At 37.3% G+C, this 16,583-nt stretch overlaps 1 protein-coding gene across 1 annotated transcript; it reads right to left on the bottom strand.

Annotated features, from left to right (window-relative positions):
* Window positions 1–597: 597 nt before the first annotated feature.
* dhx37 (DEAH (Asp-Glu-Ala-His) box polypeptide 37) lies at window positions 598–15,292 on the bottom strand. Its single transcript, XM_015047866.1, has 26 exons — window positions 14,895–15,292; window positions 14,622–14,800; window positions 13,380–13,492; window positions 12,457–12,820; window positions 12,228–12,376; window positions 11,387–11,479; window positions 11,201–11,297; window positions 10,881–10,994; window positions 10,393–10,609; window positions 10,209–10,307; window positions 10,060–10,130; window positions 9,512–9,647; window positions 9,041–9,117; window positions 8,542–8,774; window positions 6,388–6,499; window positions 6,196–6,302; window positions 5,277–5,465; window positions 5,021–5,145; window positions 3,897–4,013; window positions 3,629–3,801; window positions 3,423–3,537; window positions 2,480–2,617; window positions 2,306–2,400; window positions 1,580–1,653; window positions 1,034–1,131; window positions 598–957 (listed from the first exon to the last, which is right to left on the bottom strand). The coding sequence occupies exons 1-26, from the start codon at window positions 14,995–14,997 to the stop codon at window positions 881–883; spliced, it is 3,465 nt and encodes a 1,154-aa protein (XP_014903352.1). The 5' UTR covers window positions 14,998–15,292; the 3' UTR covers window positions 598–880.
* Between the last annotated feature and the right edge of the window lie 1,291 nt (window positions 15,293–16,583).

The following is a 16,583-nucleotide window of genomic DNA, read 5'->3' as shown; positions in this document are numbered from 1 at the left end:
GATCATGTAGGATGTCCGATAACAGTCTATCCAGCGAATCTGAAGATGACTCTGACTGAAGACAGTTGAAGTAAGACAGTCTCATGACTTCTAAAAATTATTTTTTATATGTACAGCATTTCTATGACAACTTATTGTAACATAGTTACTTAATTGTGCTACAAAATGGCACTATGTGGTTGAAAAATACATAACGTCACCTCCTGAAATCTCTGCCTAAAACCCAGGCAGAGAGACATTGGACTTTGGTCCTGCTCTGCCTCCATGAAGGCTTGAAAATGAAACAAAGCTGTTGCCAGGGCAACACATAAAAACAAAAAGGTGGAAAAATAATTCCACTTGCAAAAATCCAAAAACCGGAGGGATTAACTCCGAAAAAGTAATTCCTGAATCAAAAAAAATAATAAAAAACTAACTTCAACAGCGCAATTACAGAATAACTTAAAAAAAAAGTATTAAAATATTTGTAACTTCTAAAAAATAGTGATCTACAGTATATCCAACTAATAAATAAAAAATATGGTATTGTGACAATAAAAATACTTTATGTGAAATTCAAATAATGTAAAAGAGAAATAAATCCCACAGTAGCCTTTGTCACATCAAATGTTTTATTAAGTCTTATGAAGACCAATATTGCGGTACAAGTTTTTTACAGCAGCAAGCACACTGAAAAAGTCAGTACAGAACTGGAAAAACAATATTCCTTCCTACAAAACTCAGACACAACACAAAGCTGAGAAAAGTAGATGTGGTGCTGTTGTAGGTACACAATAAAGAAGTTTAAAAAAACGACCCAAATCGTTTTTTGGGGGTGAGCCAGGCGGTCTCATCTCGGTCTCTCTGGTCAGAAGTTCATCTCTCATTTCTGCTCTGGCATTTAAATCGGAGGCCAGAGTTTGGCGACTTCGTGGTGTGTGGCCTCAGGTAACCACTGGCAGTATGCAGACAACAGAACTGCAGCGAGGAGAAAAGAAACAGAATTATAACAATCACATCACAGAAAAAACAACAAGCTGCATTAATTCCTCACATTTATCTTCAGTCTTCCAGATAGAGTGGAGAGCATCTCTGCTGTCAACCCTTCTTGAAACCAGTGGTCCCAGTAAAGCCTCTGTCCTGGGCTGGAGTCTAAGAAAGCAAGGATGAAACAGTAAGAGCAAATAATGCAGGATTCTGTCTCAAAAGTTCAAACTTTCTGAGTCTAACACCTGTTCAGGTAATTTCTAAAAGATGGAAAAAGTTTAAAGAGCCAATATTTGACTCTGTTAACTCTTTCAAACAAATCTCAGACTTTACATGCATGAGAAAACTCTTAAACCACTCTTATTTTTATCAGTGCAAACAGAAATATTCAACAACATTCTAACTTTTACTAAAACAGCTGCAAATGCAGTTAAATGTGATATTAAAATAAATTAAAAAGTCTCGACCTGGTAAGTGCTTTTGAAATTAGATTGATCAGACAGCAGAGTGGCTCCAGTTGCTTTTTAAACCCTATAATTAGAATAAGCCTATTTTGCCTATTGTTTCATACTCTGGTAATAAAAAATAATCCCATGTGTGAGGAAAAACTTACTTTGCCCAAGTTTTCATCATGATGGAGGGGTTTGACAGAAGGTGGCCCGTGTTTTTCTTTAGCTTGGGACAAACCTGTTAAACACGTAAAGCAAATGTTTGTTCAGGTTGAACTGGAATGCTTCAATCTTAATTAGGTGTAATATTGAAGATGTTTATTTTTTTCTAATGCTATTTTAAGCTGGAAACCCAGAGGAGACACAAGGATGGGGGAATAAAGATAAAATATTTTCACTGTATCCATTTCTATGTATTAAAAAACTTCAGTGTTCCTCTTTCGCATCTGTCTGTGGTTTCATTAATAAAAATCCACTGAAAAGTTTCACAAACAGCTTTTGACTTTGACTAATAAATTACATAAGACATCAGAGATTTAAAAAGCACAATTTATTTTAAAACAACATATTAGTCTTATTTATTAGATCCAGGTTTCTGATTGTAATTTGTAACATGTCTGACTAATCGTGTGCATTTGATATGTTAACATACAAATATTTTTGTATTTCACTTGGAAAGATTATTAAGCACTTTGGTGGAAACTAATGAGGATCCTAATAAATAAACTAACAAGTATAAATTTACTTTTAGAAGAAAAACATTTTCTTAATGGCTGAAAAGGTTTTTTATTTTTAACATACAAGGTTTTGGCCGACAGCGATGGCATGTGGTTCATACATCGGAAGGACTTGGTGTAAAGCAGATAAAACGGACCGAGACGCAGCAGTACCTGTCCCTCCAGAAGAAACCTGGCAAACAGCCTGTAGCGCTCCAAACCTTCAGGATGCTCCGTCTCCACTGCCGGCAGCTGCCAACCCACCCGGACTGACGGGGACACACAGAGGAAATGAACAAAAGCTCAAGAAGACGCCAACATTTGCTGCTCTGCTTCAAATTTACGTACAGAATGTGCTCAATCTGTGGCATCTGATGGTGCCGGAGGAGGAGCAGAACCACGGTGGCGGTGAGTCCAGAGGAGGGCCGAAGTGGCAGTACTGAGGCAGGAGCTGAGGGACCCAGTCTGCTTCTACCGCGGAAACACCTGACAGGAAAAACGTTGTGTTGTGAGATAAAAGATGTTCCCTCTGAACAGCTTCTAACTCAGGCTGAAACGATTCATCAGATTAATGCTGATGAGTCGATTTTTAAAATAATTCAGCAACCGATTAATCAATGTTAACTGGAGAATACAGACTTTAAAAAGAAAAGTGCTGAAAAAAAATATTCATAGGCCTGTGACAATAACTAATTTTGATGGATAATAAATTGCCCCAGATAATAAATAATAATATTTCTGTTTTGAGATAATTTTCAAGTAATATAATGGTAATGCAATTACAGATTCTCAAAGATCAATAAAATTTAAATCTTAATGAACATTTAACACTGAAACTGGAAGACATTTTAAATATACAAAATAAATAAAACAAATAAAATGAATTATGAAGTCAAAAAAATAAGTCCTTCAGAAAAGGGATATTTGAGATTTATGACTTTCATCATCCAGTTTTTGGTAAAAGAGAAAAAGGATAAATCATGCGAGTTATTGAACTCGTTTTAATCTATGTGATTAATTGATTTATTGTTCATTATAAAAAGCTTACATATACAGCAGTAATTAAGCCAAACTATGCAAAACTAAATACATTTTGCATTCGAGATAAAGCTTCACCTGCTTCAATAAACTGAGATTATAAACACAAATAATTTGTCTAACCCTGTTTTCTTTTGTCATACTTAACCAGATCTTTAAAATGCTGAATCTGTCCAGAATCAGAGGAACATCTGAAACTTAAAAACCAACTGATCCCAGATGTTTGGGCCTCAGCCCTGTGGTGTTTCTTTACCTCTCATGTACATTTTGGAAGTCTCCATGATCTCCTGATAGACCACAAACTCTGGCAACTTTTTGAACAAAGCAGAATTTGGATGAATGAACACCGGATCATCCATCAGCGGAGTCTGCGTAGAAGAAAAAACAGATAAAAGTGACAAAATGAAGAAAATAACATGACAAAACTCTACAGCAGTCCAGGCTGCAGGATCTGCTCACCTTGTATGCATTCTTCCACTTCGGGTCCAGCATGTCTTCTGCTTGGACTCGTCTCGCCAGGTGGTCTCCCAGTCCGGCCAGAACAATCTGCCGCAGGCAAACCACCTGGTGTTCGGTGGGTGGAGTCATCTTAGGATCCACAAATACGCCCACCTCCGGACACACTGCGTTCACTGCAAGGAGGGAAAAACCAGCGATTTCTGGCTCAGTTTCTGCCGCAGGTTTATGTTACTTGTGCATGTGTGTGTGGAAAGGTGTGTTTCTGGACCTGCGTTGGTAAGTTGACCTCTGAGCCTCCTGATCTCCACCATTGCTTTGTATCTCAGTCCGTTTTCCTCACAGAACTTGGGAGTGCAGCCAGCAAACTCACAAGCACCAACAGCACCTGCAGTCCGGCGTAACAGAGCTACAGTGAGACTTGGTGACATGTGGAGGTCCTTTGTTTCTGTGGCCAAATAAAGAGCGTAACATTCGTTGTAGAATAGCAGAGGGCTGGGCAATAAACAATAAATATTGATAGAAAATACATCTGATAGAACGTTCAATAATTAAACTGAACTCTGACCCAGAACTGCACAGCATTCTTCAGCCTTTCTTGCAAAGTTGGTGGAATCAACTTACTCACTCAATCTTTGGTTACCTAGCAACAACCTGTGGAGTAACCTGCTGTGGTTACCTAGCAACAGCAGCAGTTTAAGGTTTTGCCATTGTGCCTCATAGCTGCTTAAAAAAAACAACAGCTTGGAGTGAAAACTGTGGATAAAACAAAAAAGGTCACACCACTAGTTTAGAAGAAGTCAGATATTTAAAACAAAAACTAATCAATAAATATTGATAGACTATTACCATTTTTTTTTCTCAGCTCACTACTAGCCTGGTAACAACCAGAGCCTTGTTTTACACTCTTTGCTTCGTCCAGAAGGTCTGGACTCTCGGCTATCGAGAAATTATTACTTTCTGGAGGTGGGAGCTCTGCTGAAATTTAAAATTTTACCCAATTGCTAACGTTTAGCCGTGATGTATGTAATGCCCCAGTTTGACGTTATGGAGCTTATCAGAAATTTCCTGCGCTGCGAACAACCAATCGCCACTGCGAAGAGAGAAGAGCTGAGCTGAGCTGAATAAGATGGCTGTTCATGTTAATTCAATATTTGGAACCCTGACCGTTCACAGTGAACGGCTTCGTTCACATCCACCGCTGCTAAAACTACAGGCAGACTTTAATTATAAAACAATGCAGAAAAACCATATCATTGTTTTTTGCGCTGAAATTCTACCAGAGTAATCCATGTGAATGGGAGAAATCCCATTAGAAGGGAGATTAGAATCAAGTGGAATTGGCCAGGCTAAATTTAGGCTAAATTAATGTTTTTTTCTCCTCAGTCGTCTCACCCAGCATGACCATGAGATCCCCCAGCAGGAGTGAGGCTCCTTGCCCCGCCCACAAGCGCCTCATCTGGGTCAGCCGAGCTCGACGCTGGGTAAGCGTGGAGCTCTCATCGTCACTGCGAGCAGGTCTGAGGAGAGATGAGAAAGGAACAGGTGATGAATCAGTTATGTTACAATATTCTATCTCACACTGGATACCTTTTTTTCTAGTTTTCTAATACAATTAAATGTAAACGACAATTAGTATGAATGTCCACACCTGTCAAAGTCCTCAAAGATTTCCCGGACAGTCATGGCTGAAACCACAGCGATAATGTACGGCAAACAGTCCTGCTGCTTCCCGAGCGCCAACATCTTTGCGTAACGTGGCGCCACGGGGAACGAAGCCATCGCTCTGCCCAGCGAGGTGATGGGACAGCTCAACTTCGCTCGCTGAAAGTCTTTTATCCTTATAAAACATTAACTAACAGTTAACTCGGGTATTTGTACAATGAAAAAACTTTGCTCAAGGATTCAGACCCCTTGAACTCTTTCGCATTCGGTCACGTCTCGTCCTCAAACTTAACGGATAGAGAGTTTTAGCAATAAAGAATGGACAAAAGTCTATAAAGGTAAAACTGGTGGAGTCATACTCCAAAAGAGCTCAGAGTTGTAGTTGCAACAAAATATTAAAAAAAAAAATCAAGGGTATGAAGACATTTACAAGTCAGTATATAAGAAGAAATCTCAAAAAATATTGCAGAAAAGAAATCTTTTGAGCAGAAATCTAATAAAAATAACTTTTAGTCCGATGAAACAATCTTACTGACAACATACAAATCTAAAACTGAACACAAAACACATAATTTAATTTGTTACTAATTTGTTTTTGCCCTGGTCTTTTTTTCTGCTTGTTATGCTGCCATTAAAGTCTGAAAAAAATGGGAGGAGCTAGCTTTTACTGGTTGCTATGGTAACTACCAACCATCAATAGCAACATAACTTAACTTTTAAACCAAAAAAAGTTACAATAAAATAAACTGTTTACTACACATAATTTACTTAAAGAATAAATTATATTTTGAAATTCAAATAAACTAGACTTGAACTGCATCATAAATATTTAAAGAAACAATCAAAACAAATGAAATACAAAGTTCTTTTCAACGCATTTAAAGATGTAAATACAGTGGAGCTACCTTCCAGAGCGAGGCGGCTCTTCCAGAGCTCCCAGTGAAACCAGTAAGTCCTCTGCAGCGATCAGAGCCTCGGTGGACGGAGGGGTGGGAAAAGGAAAATTAACCACCTGCAAAACCAGAAATTTAAAAATATGCCGTTTTCTGCTTTTCTCTGTTTTTTCCCTTTTAAACATTATTTTTCTCCTTGCAGACCTTCTCGATGTTGAGATCCTTCATCTGCAAAATCAGGTCCTCTACGGGGCGGCGAGTGATCTCCGCCTCAGAAAATTGACTGAAGTCTCCAAAAACCGCAGAGGAATACAACCTGCGTTGTAAAACCAAGAAAAAATATGAAAATAATAGATAAAAATACACTAGAGAAGGAAGTTATCAGCTAATTGATTAATCTAAAGTGGAGTGATCTCATTCATAGACAATTAATTTTCTTAAAAACCAGAGTATTCTCTTGTATCTGGAGAACCATATTTTGATAACATAATGCGGTAAATAAAATAAAAAACACTAATTTTTAAATATTTTTGTGTCCGCTGTATTAAATGCTGACTGAAAAACAGAAGAAAATTGTGGTTTTCACACACTATTAAACTTAGACATATATGAAATATAACGCAACAAGAACCCGTTAGGTTGCTAAGTGGAAATATACAAGATGAAAAGAAGAAAATATGTGAAACACTAACGCTCCCATGTTGTTCATGCAGAAGTACAGTCTTTGGTTTCTCTTGAAGGATTGCTAAAACTTCCCTCCATTACGAGCATTAACAGTCCTCAAAACCAACCGTGCTTATTGAACACTGTTATTTTCCATCGTTATAATTTTCCTGCATTATCTCACCTTCGGGGTAAAAGTTAGGACACTTCCAAAGGCCCTTGACCGACAGGGGGGGCACCAAAAAATATATTTATATATAGATTTTACAGAAATAGAAAAAAATGGGGCCCTGTCAATTACTGTTATTGTGCTTTTTAAAATTGTTTTTAGCGGTAAATGTTCCCCCTCCCAGCCAGACCAAAAACACACATCCATATTTGCCCTGAACCCCCCTAGACCTGCATGACCTGGTTCGTTCCTGCTTGGAGCGCTTGAGAGTCACACTGTTCAGCAGCAGTCAGTGGAAGAAGAGAAGTTATGACAATTTAATTTTAATTTTTTGTCATGGGGCCCAGGATTCCTGGCGGCGACCCTGTTCGTAGTACATCAGTAATTTTTGTATGAGAAGTTGTCGCGACTTCGCAATGCAACTCGGCTAAATGAGCGTCATTGAGGCGATAACTTAAGGAGCTTGTCGAGTATTTATATTTCAAAACAGAAGCGCTTAAAGTACATTTTGCATCCCACTCTGTTTAGACAGTTTTTCTTTTCCGTTATGATATGACACCGCCATCTTTAATTATCAACTGACTCTGCTTTTAGACCAGCGGCGCCCTCTGCTGGATGGGAGCCAAAGTACAACAATAAAAAAAAAGCTCTAAGCCGTACCGCATGTAAATAATCGTTTATTTTCCGTGATGTGACCTATGCAAAGGTAAGTGTGCTAACTGTGCGATGCTACTGCTAGCTCACCAAAGGATTGTGTTTAAATAAATGGATAAATGGCTAAAGACTAGGTCTTTGAAAAGAAAGCCTGAAAATACCGGTGGAAGGTTTTTCTCTGGGTGAGTTGCAGAATTTTTGTGTTTGAACACTATTATGATATGTATGTGGCTAAATGCGACATCGGTGACAAGGCAGTGAACAAAGCTGCGGCCCACACTGACTAACTGCATCTTAACACCATAAATAAAACTATTTATCTACCCCCTGAAAGAAAATATTTGTTTTTGCCAGCGCAACTCAAGTCTATTTTCTTTTATTATAATACTTCTAAATTACAAATCGAGTGTTTGTCAAAATGTTAATAATGCACACAACACTTGTAGTAAAGAACTTTTTCGATTTCCATGTGTTTTCTATTATTGGAAAACTTAGAATACATACTTTCAGAATCTGTAAATGACTCAAAATGCCCCATGAAGTAGTTCGTGGTTTTATCTGGCCAGTCACTTTAACAAAACAATGCCACCCTTCCCTTTAGGAGGAACAAAGACAATGAGTAAACAGACTAATGTTTTCATTTCAAGTTCTATATATTAAGATGTTGGGTTATCACGCAATTTCACATTAGGTAGTCCTGGGCCTGAAAACGTTTGGCAAAAACTCCGGTCTAAGGAGACATTGTTAGTTAATCGACTGTAACAAAGTTTAATCTAATGAAAGATTGATTAACAATCAATCTTGAGTCGACTCATTGTTTGAATCCCTAAAATTGACACACCACCAGGGCAACAGTGTCAAACAGCTCTAACCTGTAACAATGTCCGGCCTCGGTTCGTCCGGCTCTGCCTGCCCTCTGATTGGCTGAGGCCTGAGACGTCCATGAGACTTTGAAGGACGACACGCCTGTCACTCTGTCGTAGTAACGCTTCTTAACCCGGCCGCAGTCAACAACATATTTGATGCCAGGAATGGTCAACGATGTCTCGGCGACGTTGGTGGCTACGACACAGAGACGAGTGCCAGGTGGAGGAGGCCTGAACACCTGTAGTCATGACAACAGACCTCATTTGTCACAGAAGCTTCTCCTGGAATTACGCCAAGTTTCTTGAAAAGGTATTTTGCTGTGGTGGCAGCATATCTGGTTGTGAGTTTCATTCGTACCCCCCTGTGCTGCACACCTGAGCATATAGGCTGATACTGGGAGCCCAGGTGAAGGTGTGAGTTTTCAAAACGATTTTTTTTTTTTTATGTCAAAACTGCCCTGTTTCTCTCTTCAGGGACTAACTTCTGAACATTACAGTGTCTTACCTTAGCTTGCTGCTCAGGAGCCAAGAGGGAATACAGCGGCAGAACAAACAGAGGAATGGACGGGTCGGCCTTACATTCTGCAAAAACAAAACACACAGCAACATTCTGCTTAAAACGTCACATTTTTCAGTTTTTATAACAAGATGTAAAAGTTATAAAACATCTAAGGAATTTTGGTTTTACAATATATTGTGGTTAAAATGCAACAGAATTATATTGTGACTCCTTTCTGAACTAAAAGTGTTACACGGTGTCAACCTTAAATAGTTGAAGCTACTTTTACAGTGAATCAGATAAAAACACATTAAAATAAACTCAGAGGGAACTTTAACCTGATCTTTTTGATCCCTGAATAAATTAGGAACTTCAGACACCCAAACAGTGTTCCTTAAAAAAATATATATATTAGAAGTTTCCTTTATGGCCCATCTTAGCCTCACTCAGCCTGGCCGTTGAAAACCATGAATTTACCCGACTCGTTTGGATCGTCCCCGATGTCCAGGTCCGAGCCTCCGTCCTCCTCGTCTCCGATCCCGGCCTCTCTGTCCTCGTCCCCCTCGTCCACCGGCAGGGCGGAGTAGTTATCCAGGTCGATCCGAGGCAGAGACTGGAATCAGAGTTAAAAACACTGATTTTAAAATGATTGGCCTAAAAAGTACTAATCAGCCATTGGATAAAGTTTCCTATAAGCAAACTTTATTAAACTGCTGAAACATTACTGCATAGAAATAAATGTGATATGAAATTAGGTTATCAAAACAACGCTGGAGACAAAACCTGCTGTAACTAATATTGTAGCAAAAAACATTTTAGAAAATTTGACAGATTTAATAGAAAATATTTCTTGCAAAGGATTAAGTATAAATACATTGGATACTTTAAAAATGTGAAAAGAAAATAATATATAAACGAATAAGGTAAAATATTATTTTTAGAAAGGGAATGTTTAGCTGTGAGTGGCGTAGATCTTTGCAAACCCATTAGAAAATAAATTCAGTTTTTATTGCAGGTAAACTCACAACATTCTTCTTCTGTTTGGCCTTCTTAAATTTCCTCATTGCCTCAGCCGTGTCTGCTTCCTCGTCTTCAGCTAAACATAAAAAACAAGTAAATTCAGAACAGAAAGAAACGTTCTCCCTGATCGATGGTTACTGGACGCCCCACTCACCAGCGGCCGTGCTGCCCTTCCTGAACGGAAACGCTTTCCTGAGTCTCCTGCAGAGGCTGTGGACCTCAGCCTGACCCGTCAGAAACACCAGGATCCCCCCTGAGCGACACAAACAACTTCAATAGCTTTACACTCATAATTATCAGCGCAGACACTGAAAGCAGAGACAGACAGTCAAACATACCGGGAGGGAGCATGCGGTGGATTTTGCAGGTCTTCTGAAAGGCTTCTCCGGTGTAATCGTCCAGCGGAGTTCGTTTGTTGAAATGGATGGTGACCGGGAACTGCCGGGCGTCCACCTTGATGACGGGCGGCGGCGTCCGAAAGAGCTTCTGGTTTTCTGTGAAGTCCTCGACGCGCAGAGTGGCCGACATGATCAGCAGCTTCATGGGCATTCCTTTCTGCAGACGGGCACAGAGAAAAGCAGCAAATCTAGGAGAAAAAGCTTTTTATTTTTACGTTGTGCATCTAATTTATTTTTGCACTGACTCCTGATGCAAACTGATCTGAAAGGTGAATCTGAAAACACTGTCTGTGTAGAGAAACAATTTGGATAAAAATAATTCAATATAGAAGCACTGCAGGGCCTTTTGTAATCAAAACAAACTTTCAAACTTCAGAAGATGATTAATTCCTCTAAATGATTCACACAAACACAAAACCTTTTCCCACCTTGTTTCTCAGCGGGACGATGCGGGACAACAAGCCGATGAGGATGTCCGTGTAAACGCTTCGTTCATGGGCTTCGTCTATGATTATCACACTGTATCTCTGCAGCAGAAAATCCTGCAAAGCAAAACAAAAACATGGAAAATACAACAAATATTAATTTAATTTTGTTCTTTCCTTATGGTGACGCTAAACAGATGTGTGTTTAACACAGAACAGAGGAAATTAAACTGAGACACACAGAGTATAATTATTGCAAGTTATCTTAAATGTCCGCACACGCTAAAAATGAGCAAATAAATGAGCAAATAAAACAATAAAACCTTCTGGATCTCCTTCAGCAGAACACCGTCTGTCATAAACTTGATCTTCGTGTCGCTCGTCACGTTGCCTTCGTATCGAATCTGGTACGACACGACTCTGAGCAGACAAAAAGACATAAATTATTATCAGTAAAACAAAACAAAAAATCATTTTAGGATTTAAAGCGAGTCAAATATTTAACTTACTGGGAGGGAAGGTTCATCTCTTTGGCCACTCTGTGTGACATGCTGACAGCTGCGACTCTCCTCGGCTCTGTGATCCCAATAATCCTGCTGCCACTGGAGGAAACAAACAGATTAGGAGAAAATTTCAAAATCTAAAAATTCTAGAATTTAACCAACTTTTCAGCAAAAATGCACAAAAATGTTACAAAATCCAAATCCAAAGGTTTTAAATATGGAAGCAGTAAAATCTAGAAACTGTAAGGGATGAAAGTGAGCAGATGGACAGATAGAACGACAAAGAAACAGATGGAAGAATAGAAATAAGATGGATGGCAAGAGAAAGCAATGGACAGCTGTACAAGCGGACACAAAAGTTTATGAAAACCGTTATCGACTAATGAGTTAATCTAAAAGTTCACTGATCTTATCGATCAACTAATCGGGTCACTTTCTTAAAAACTCGAGGTTTTTTGTGTCATTTCTCTTCCCCATTCTGGAATAGCCGCCATCTTTATTCCTGTATTAACTAGCTCAGCTATGGCAAGCGATGCCCTCTGCTGGATGGCGGCCAAACTACAACAACAACAACAGCAGGTCTAATCGGACATTATTAATCGATTGGAGCAAATTTTAACCTAATAAACCATTAATAAACAATTAATCTAATTGTTTGCATCAGTGGTACAAAGTGTAAAAATAATTATATTTCTACATGTCTGCTTCTCTAAACATGGAAAATAAAATATTTATTATAATATAATATATTCCAGAGTGACTCAGAACCCTCCTATGATGCAGCCTTATGACCTTTTTTCTGGGTCAATGTCCACAGAGCCATGCAGGAATAAAATGGAGAACCTACCAGGCATAACCAGCCTCATACAGGAACTGAGGCACCTGCGTTGTCTTTCCACTTCCTGTCTCCCCACAGATGACAACGCAGGGATTCTCCCTGACTGCCTCCATGATGACCTGCTCCTCGGCCAGCACCGGCAGCTTCAGACGAGCCCCCTGCAGCAACGGATTGAGACATGCTCAAAGCAGAGAAACAAACACAGCATTATAAATGTGGACAGTATGATTTCCCTCACCTGAACCTCTGCTGATCTGTCAACTGGAATAAACACAGCCGGCTCTGACGGCTTCCTGCTTTGCACCGTCTTCTTATTAGGAACCGTCTCTTTCTGCGTATCTGGATCTGCAATGTTCTGCTCCAGCTTCTCCTCCGGTTTGGTTTCATCAGCATCCTTTTGTTCATTTGTCTCTACGGAGTTATTCCCTCCATCGTTCTCTTCCTCTTCCTCCTCATCAGAGGAAGTGTCTTCCTCACTGCTTTCTTCTTTCTGCTGCTCTTCCTCCTCATTCTCCTCTTCTTCCCATTTTCTCTTCCTGTTTGCCCCGCTCACACTGCTGATCTTTGGACCAGAATCTCCATCTTTCGCTTCATCCAATGACCTGAAGGGACACAAAACATTTTATTGCCTAAAATTTTATTGCCTAACATTTCAGGCTGTATTTTGCATTATAAAATGCAATAACATAATATTCCTTTGATGACTTGAAACAAAGAATCCTTCAGCGACTAAAAACGTATTTTTAACATCAAAAATCTCAGTCCTTCCTGCTTGACTTAACATCATTATAGTCTGCTGATTTTATTGATTAACTGATATATTAACAGATATTCTTACAGAATTTGAACCAGGTGAAGAAACGTACAAATACTATTAAATCTTATTAAATGCAAAATGAATATATTTTGGCTTAATTGCTGCTCTGAGTGTGTTGTTCTATCAGCAACTGACCTTTTTTATACTCCAGATAACAATTAATCGATAAATCCAACTTATTGCTTCAACACTAGATTTTACCAATAATACATCAGTAATGATTGATTAGCATTATAATAAAAAGATAAACAGAGACTCCTGAGTGAATAAAATAAGTCCTGACCGTCGTGCGTCTGTTTTGGAGGCCATGTTCCACCTCAGGTGCTCATGACCTTTGAACTTACTGTTTAGTTTGGTAAAGCTTGTCTCCTCTTCCCAGTTTGGATGTTGTGAACAGAAGCTTCAGTTCAGACTCTGGAAGCTGGACCTCGGCCAATTTGCTGAGGATGTCTGCCCTCTGGAAGACAAATTAATAGAAATACGTCAGCAGGATTTGATGCAAAGACAAAAGTATGTCTCCCTGAAAATAGACCTTAACATAACGACATTTTAATACAAAACATTTTAATACAAAGACAAAAACATTTAAAATATCTGATATTTTATTTTCAGCCTTGCAAAAGCATTCCCCAGTTTGTCGTGTCACATTTAGAAGGTAGCATATTGAGATTTTATGTTATACATCAACACAGTGTAGGAAGTCATAAGTTAAATCAATGTATTTTATGCAACAAAATTCTGAAATGTGTACTGCTTTCATCCCCTGTTACTCTGACGCCTGCACATAAAATTCTGTGCAATTAAATCTATGTATTCAGTTATATTCCGTGAATTTGAATATTATTGAAAATGTTCTTTATTCCAATAACTCAATGCACCAAATGAAACACAAACTGATGTTTTAAAGCTTTTCTAATCTAAAATTAGGATTTCACATCAGTCATATAAGAAAGATATTTTTAATGTAGAAATATAGATTTATTGAAACTCAGGTTTAATACTCACTTAAAAGCCTGTTATTTTCAAAAGGTACATTTATTCTGACAAAACAGAGAACGCATAATTTATTTAATCTGACTTAATTAAAACAAATGATGCAAATGCACTAGATTTTATTCAAAGATACCAGAGTACATGTAAAAATTTAATTCACCTTTTAATATTTTTTTAATGTGTGTAAATAAATCTTGTATTATTTTCCTTCCACTTTTTAGTTAAACTAAACTCTCTGATAGTTTATCCTGAGAAATCTCCATAAAATACAAAGAAGTTTTGTAAAACCACACACGGTAAAAATGTTAAAGGGATATGAATATTTTTGAATCTGAATCTGAATGACTACTGTTTTGAACTTCCTGAACCGCCATTTCTTTATGGATAAACTTGTGCAACAATGTTTTGTTTTTTTATCTGTTACTTCATCATGTCAGGTACATATTTGGTAGAAATGTGTCGATCTGACTAACCAGTACATTGTTAAAGTGCAGCAGCTGCTTTTGGCATAATTTAAAATTAAATATTTTGTGAGGATATTAAACTCTTTTTCTTAGCTGTCATACACATTTTAGTTGTTGCTGTTGTCTCACCTGAGCTTTTTTCTCTTTGCGCTCCAAGACTTTTTGAAGTTCCTTTCTCTGTTTCTTCGTCAGAGGTTTTTTGGAGATCACAGGCTTTTTTTTTGATTCATCCTCTTTCTTCTTCTTGTGTTTGGAGGCTGGAAGGACCAGAGGGTTGCTGTCGTCTACACCTTTCATCCGATTCCCATCTAATGACAACAAACCCACATAGATCCGTAAGGGCGCTGCGTTTTAAACAAGGAATGAATAAATAAACATCTTAATAACAGCAGTGTTTCCTACCGTTTAGCTCCACCACAATATCCGTCTTCTCCTCCTTTGCTGGTTGCTGCGTTTCACTTTTCTGCCTTCCTTTCCAGTTGTGCTTCTTCCTTAGCTTTCCCATTTTAAATAAACTGGATATAACACAGACTCTGATACAGAAACAGACGAAACTGAGACTTTAGCAGCTCAAAAACGACGAAAGGAAAATCATTCTTCGTCATCAAACCGCCATAAACCTTTGTCCTGTGGAACTCATGATAAAATTGTTTTAAAGTCGTTATTTCTTCAGTATAATTGTTCAAAAAAAGTGAATAGAGGATAAATTAGCCACTTAAGAAACTAATGTGGAAACCTCACGTGTAAACAGTTTTAACATGTCCGACTGTTAAAACTGCCCCGCCCGGAACGCGAGTTACTTCGTAGAAATGTTCCGCCGAGGCAGTAAATTCAATTAAAGCAAAAATAAATAATAGAACCAAATTAAAATAAAATAAAAAAATTAAAAGGATAAATAATAAAAGAAGGTAGAATCTAAAAATAAAATTTAAAACAAAAAGAAAAAATCTAAAGAAAGAAAAGTAAATAAATAAGAATATTAAAAGAAAAAAAAGGAAAGACTGATGGGAAAGAAAAAGAAAGCAAAAATAAATAAAGTGAGAGATTAAACAAAAAGAAATGAAAAAGGAAAGACAAGCAGAAATTAGGACAAATAGGTGGAAAAAAGAAAAGTTAAAACAAAAGAAAAAATAAAAAGCACATTTAAATGGAAAAGGTTCAGTGAATCATCAGAAATATTTTATAAAACAGTGTAACAAAAACAAACACTTTAAAGTTTAGTTTATTATAAATTCTAAAATTTTCATTTTTATAAAATACATGTGGTTAAGAGTGCAAGTGGATATAAATTTCTCTCTTTTGTCTTGCAATCTAACATTCAAAGACTTTAGGAAGACTTACAAGTTTGCAGAATAGAAATAATATTAAATTACTAAATTCAAAAATTAAAAAGATGTTCCTAAAAGTAAAAAATAACTAGACATATGAGTGACTCTTACTTATATTTGTGACAACCAAAAATATCTTAAACTATTGAAGGTTCATGATTTTATTAGCACATTTATAGACTTCTACAAGTAATTCAGAGAGAGAAAATTATTTATAGACTGAAATGTTAACTACCGGACAGCTGTGACAGCATATTAGGGTAATTGTAGAAAAGAAGGAGTGAATTTATGTTAAAAAAAACAAACAAACAAAAAAAACTAAGAAATGTTGAAAATAATCTCAGATATATTGCCAAAAAAAAAAAAAAAAAAAGGAAATTTCTTTGTTCAAAAGTTGAAAATTGGAGAGAAAAATCTCAGAAATGTTAAGATTAAGCTTGGGAATTTTCTAAAAAAAAAAAAAAAAAAAAAGAAAGAACATTTTTGAGTTTGAAAAGTTAAAAATTTGGTAGAAAAAAATCACAAAACTTAAGATTAATCTCAGAATCTCTTTTAGAAAGAAGCTTGAAAATTTCTGAGTTTGAGTTTGTTTTCAAACAAAGCAAACCCAGGTTATTTTTAAACCCAGCAAATTTTCTGGGCTTGCTATAAAAACCCAGAAAATTTGAGAATCTCAGGTATTTTGTATTTAAAAAATGTGTTAAAAAAAAAAAAAAAAAAAAAGCCAAAATTTTTCTAAATTAATCAAAAAATTTAAAAAAAA

This window comes from Poecilia latipinna, unplaced genomic scaffold (assembly GCF_001443285.1).
Source record: "Poecilia latipinna isolate Pla-1442-1.1 unplaced genomic scaffold, P_latipinna-1.0 Scaffold845, whole genome shotgun sequence".
Taxonomy (NCBI): Eukaryota; Metazoa; Chordata; class Actinopteri; order Cyprinodontiformes; family Poeciliidae; genus Poecilia; species Poecilia latipinna.
This window is presented reverse-complemented; position numbering and strand designations above follow the sequence as displayed.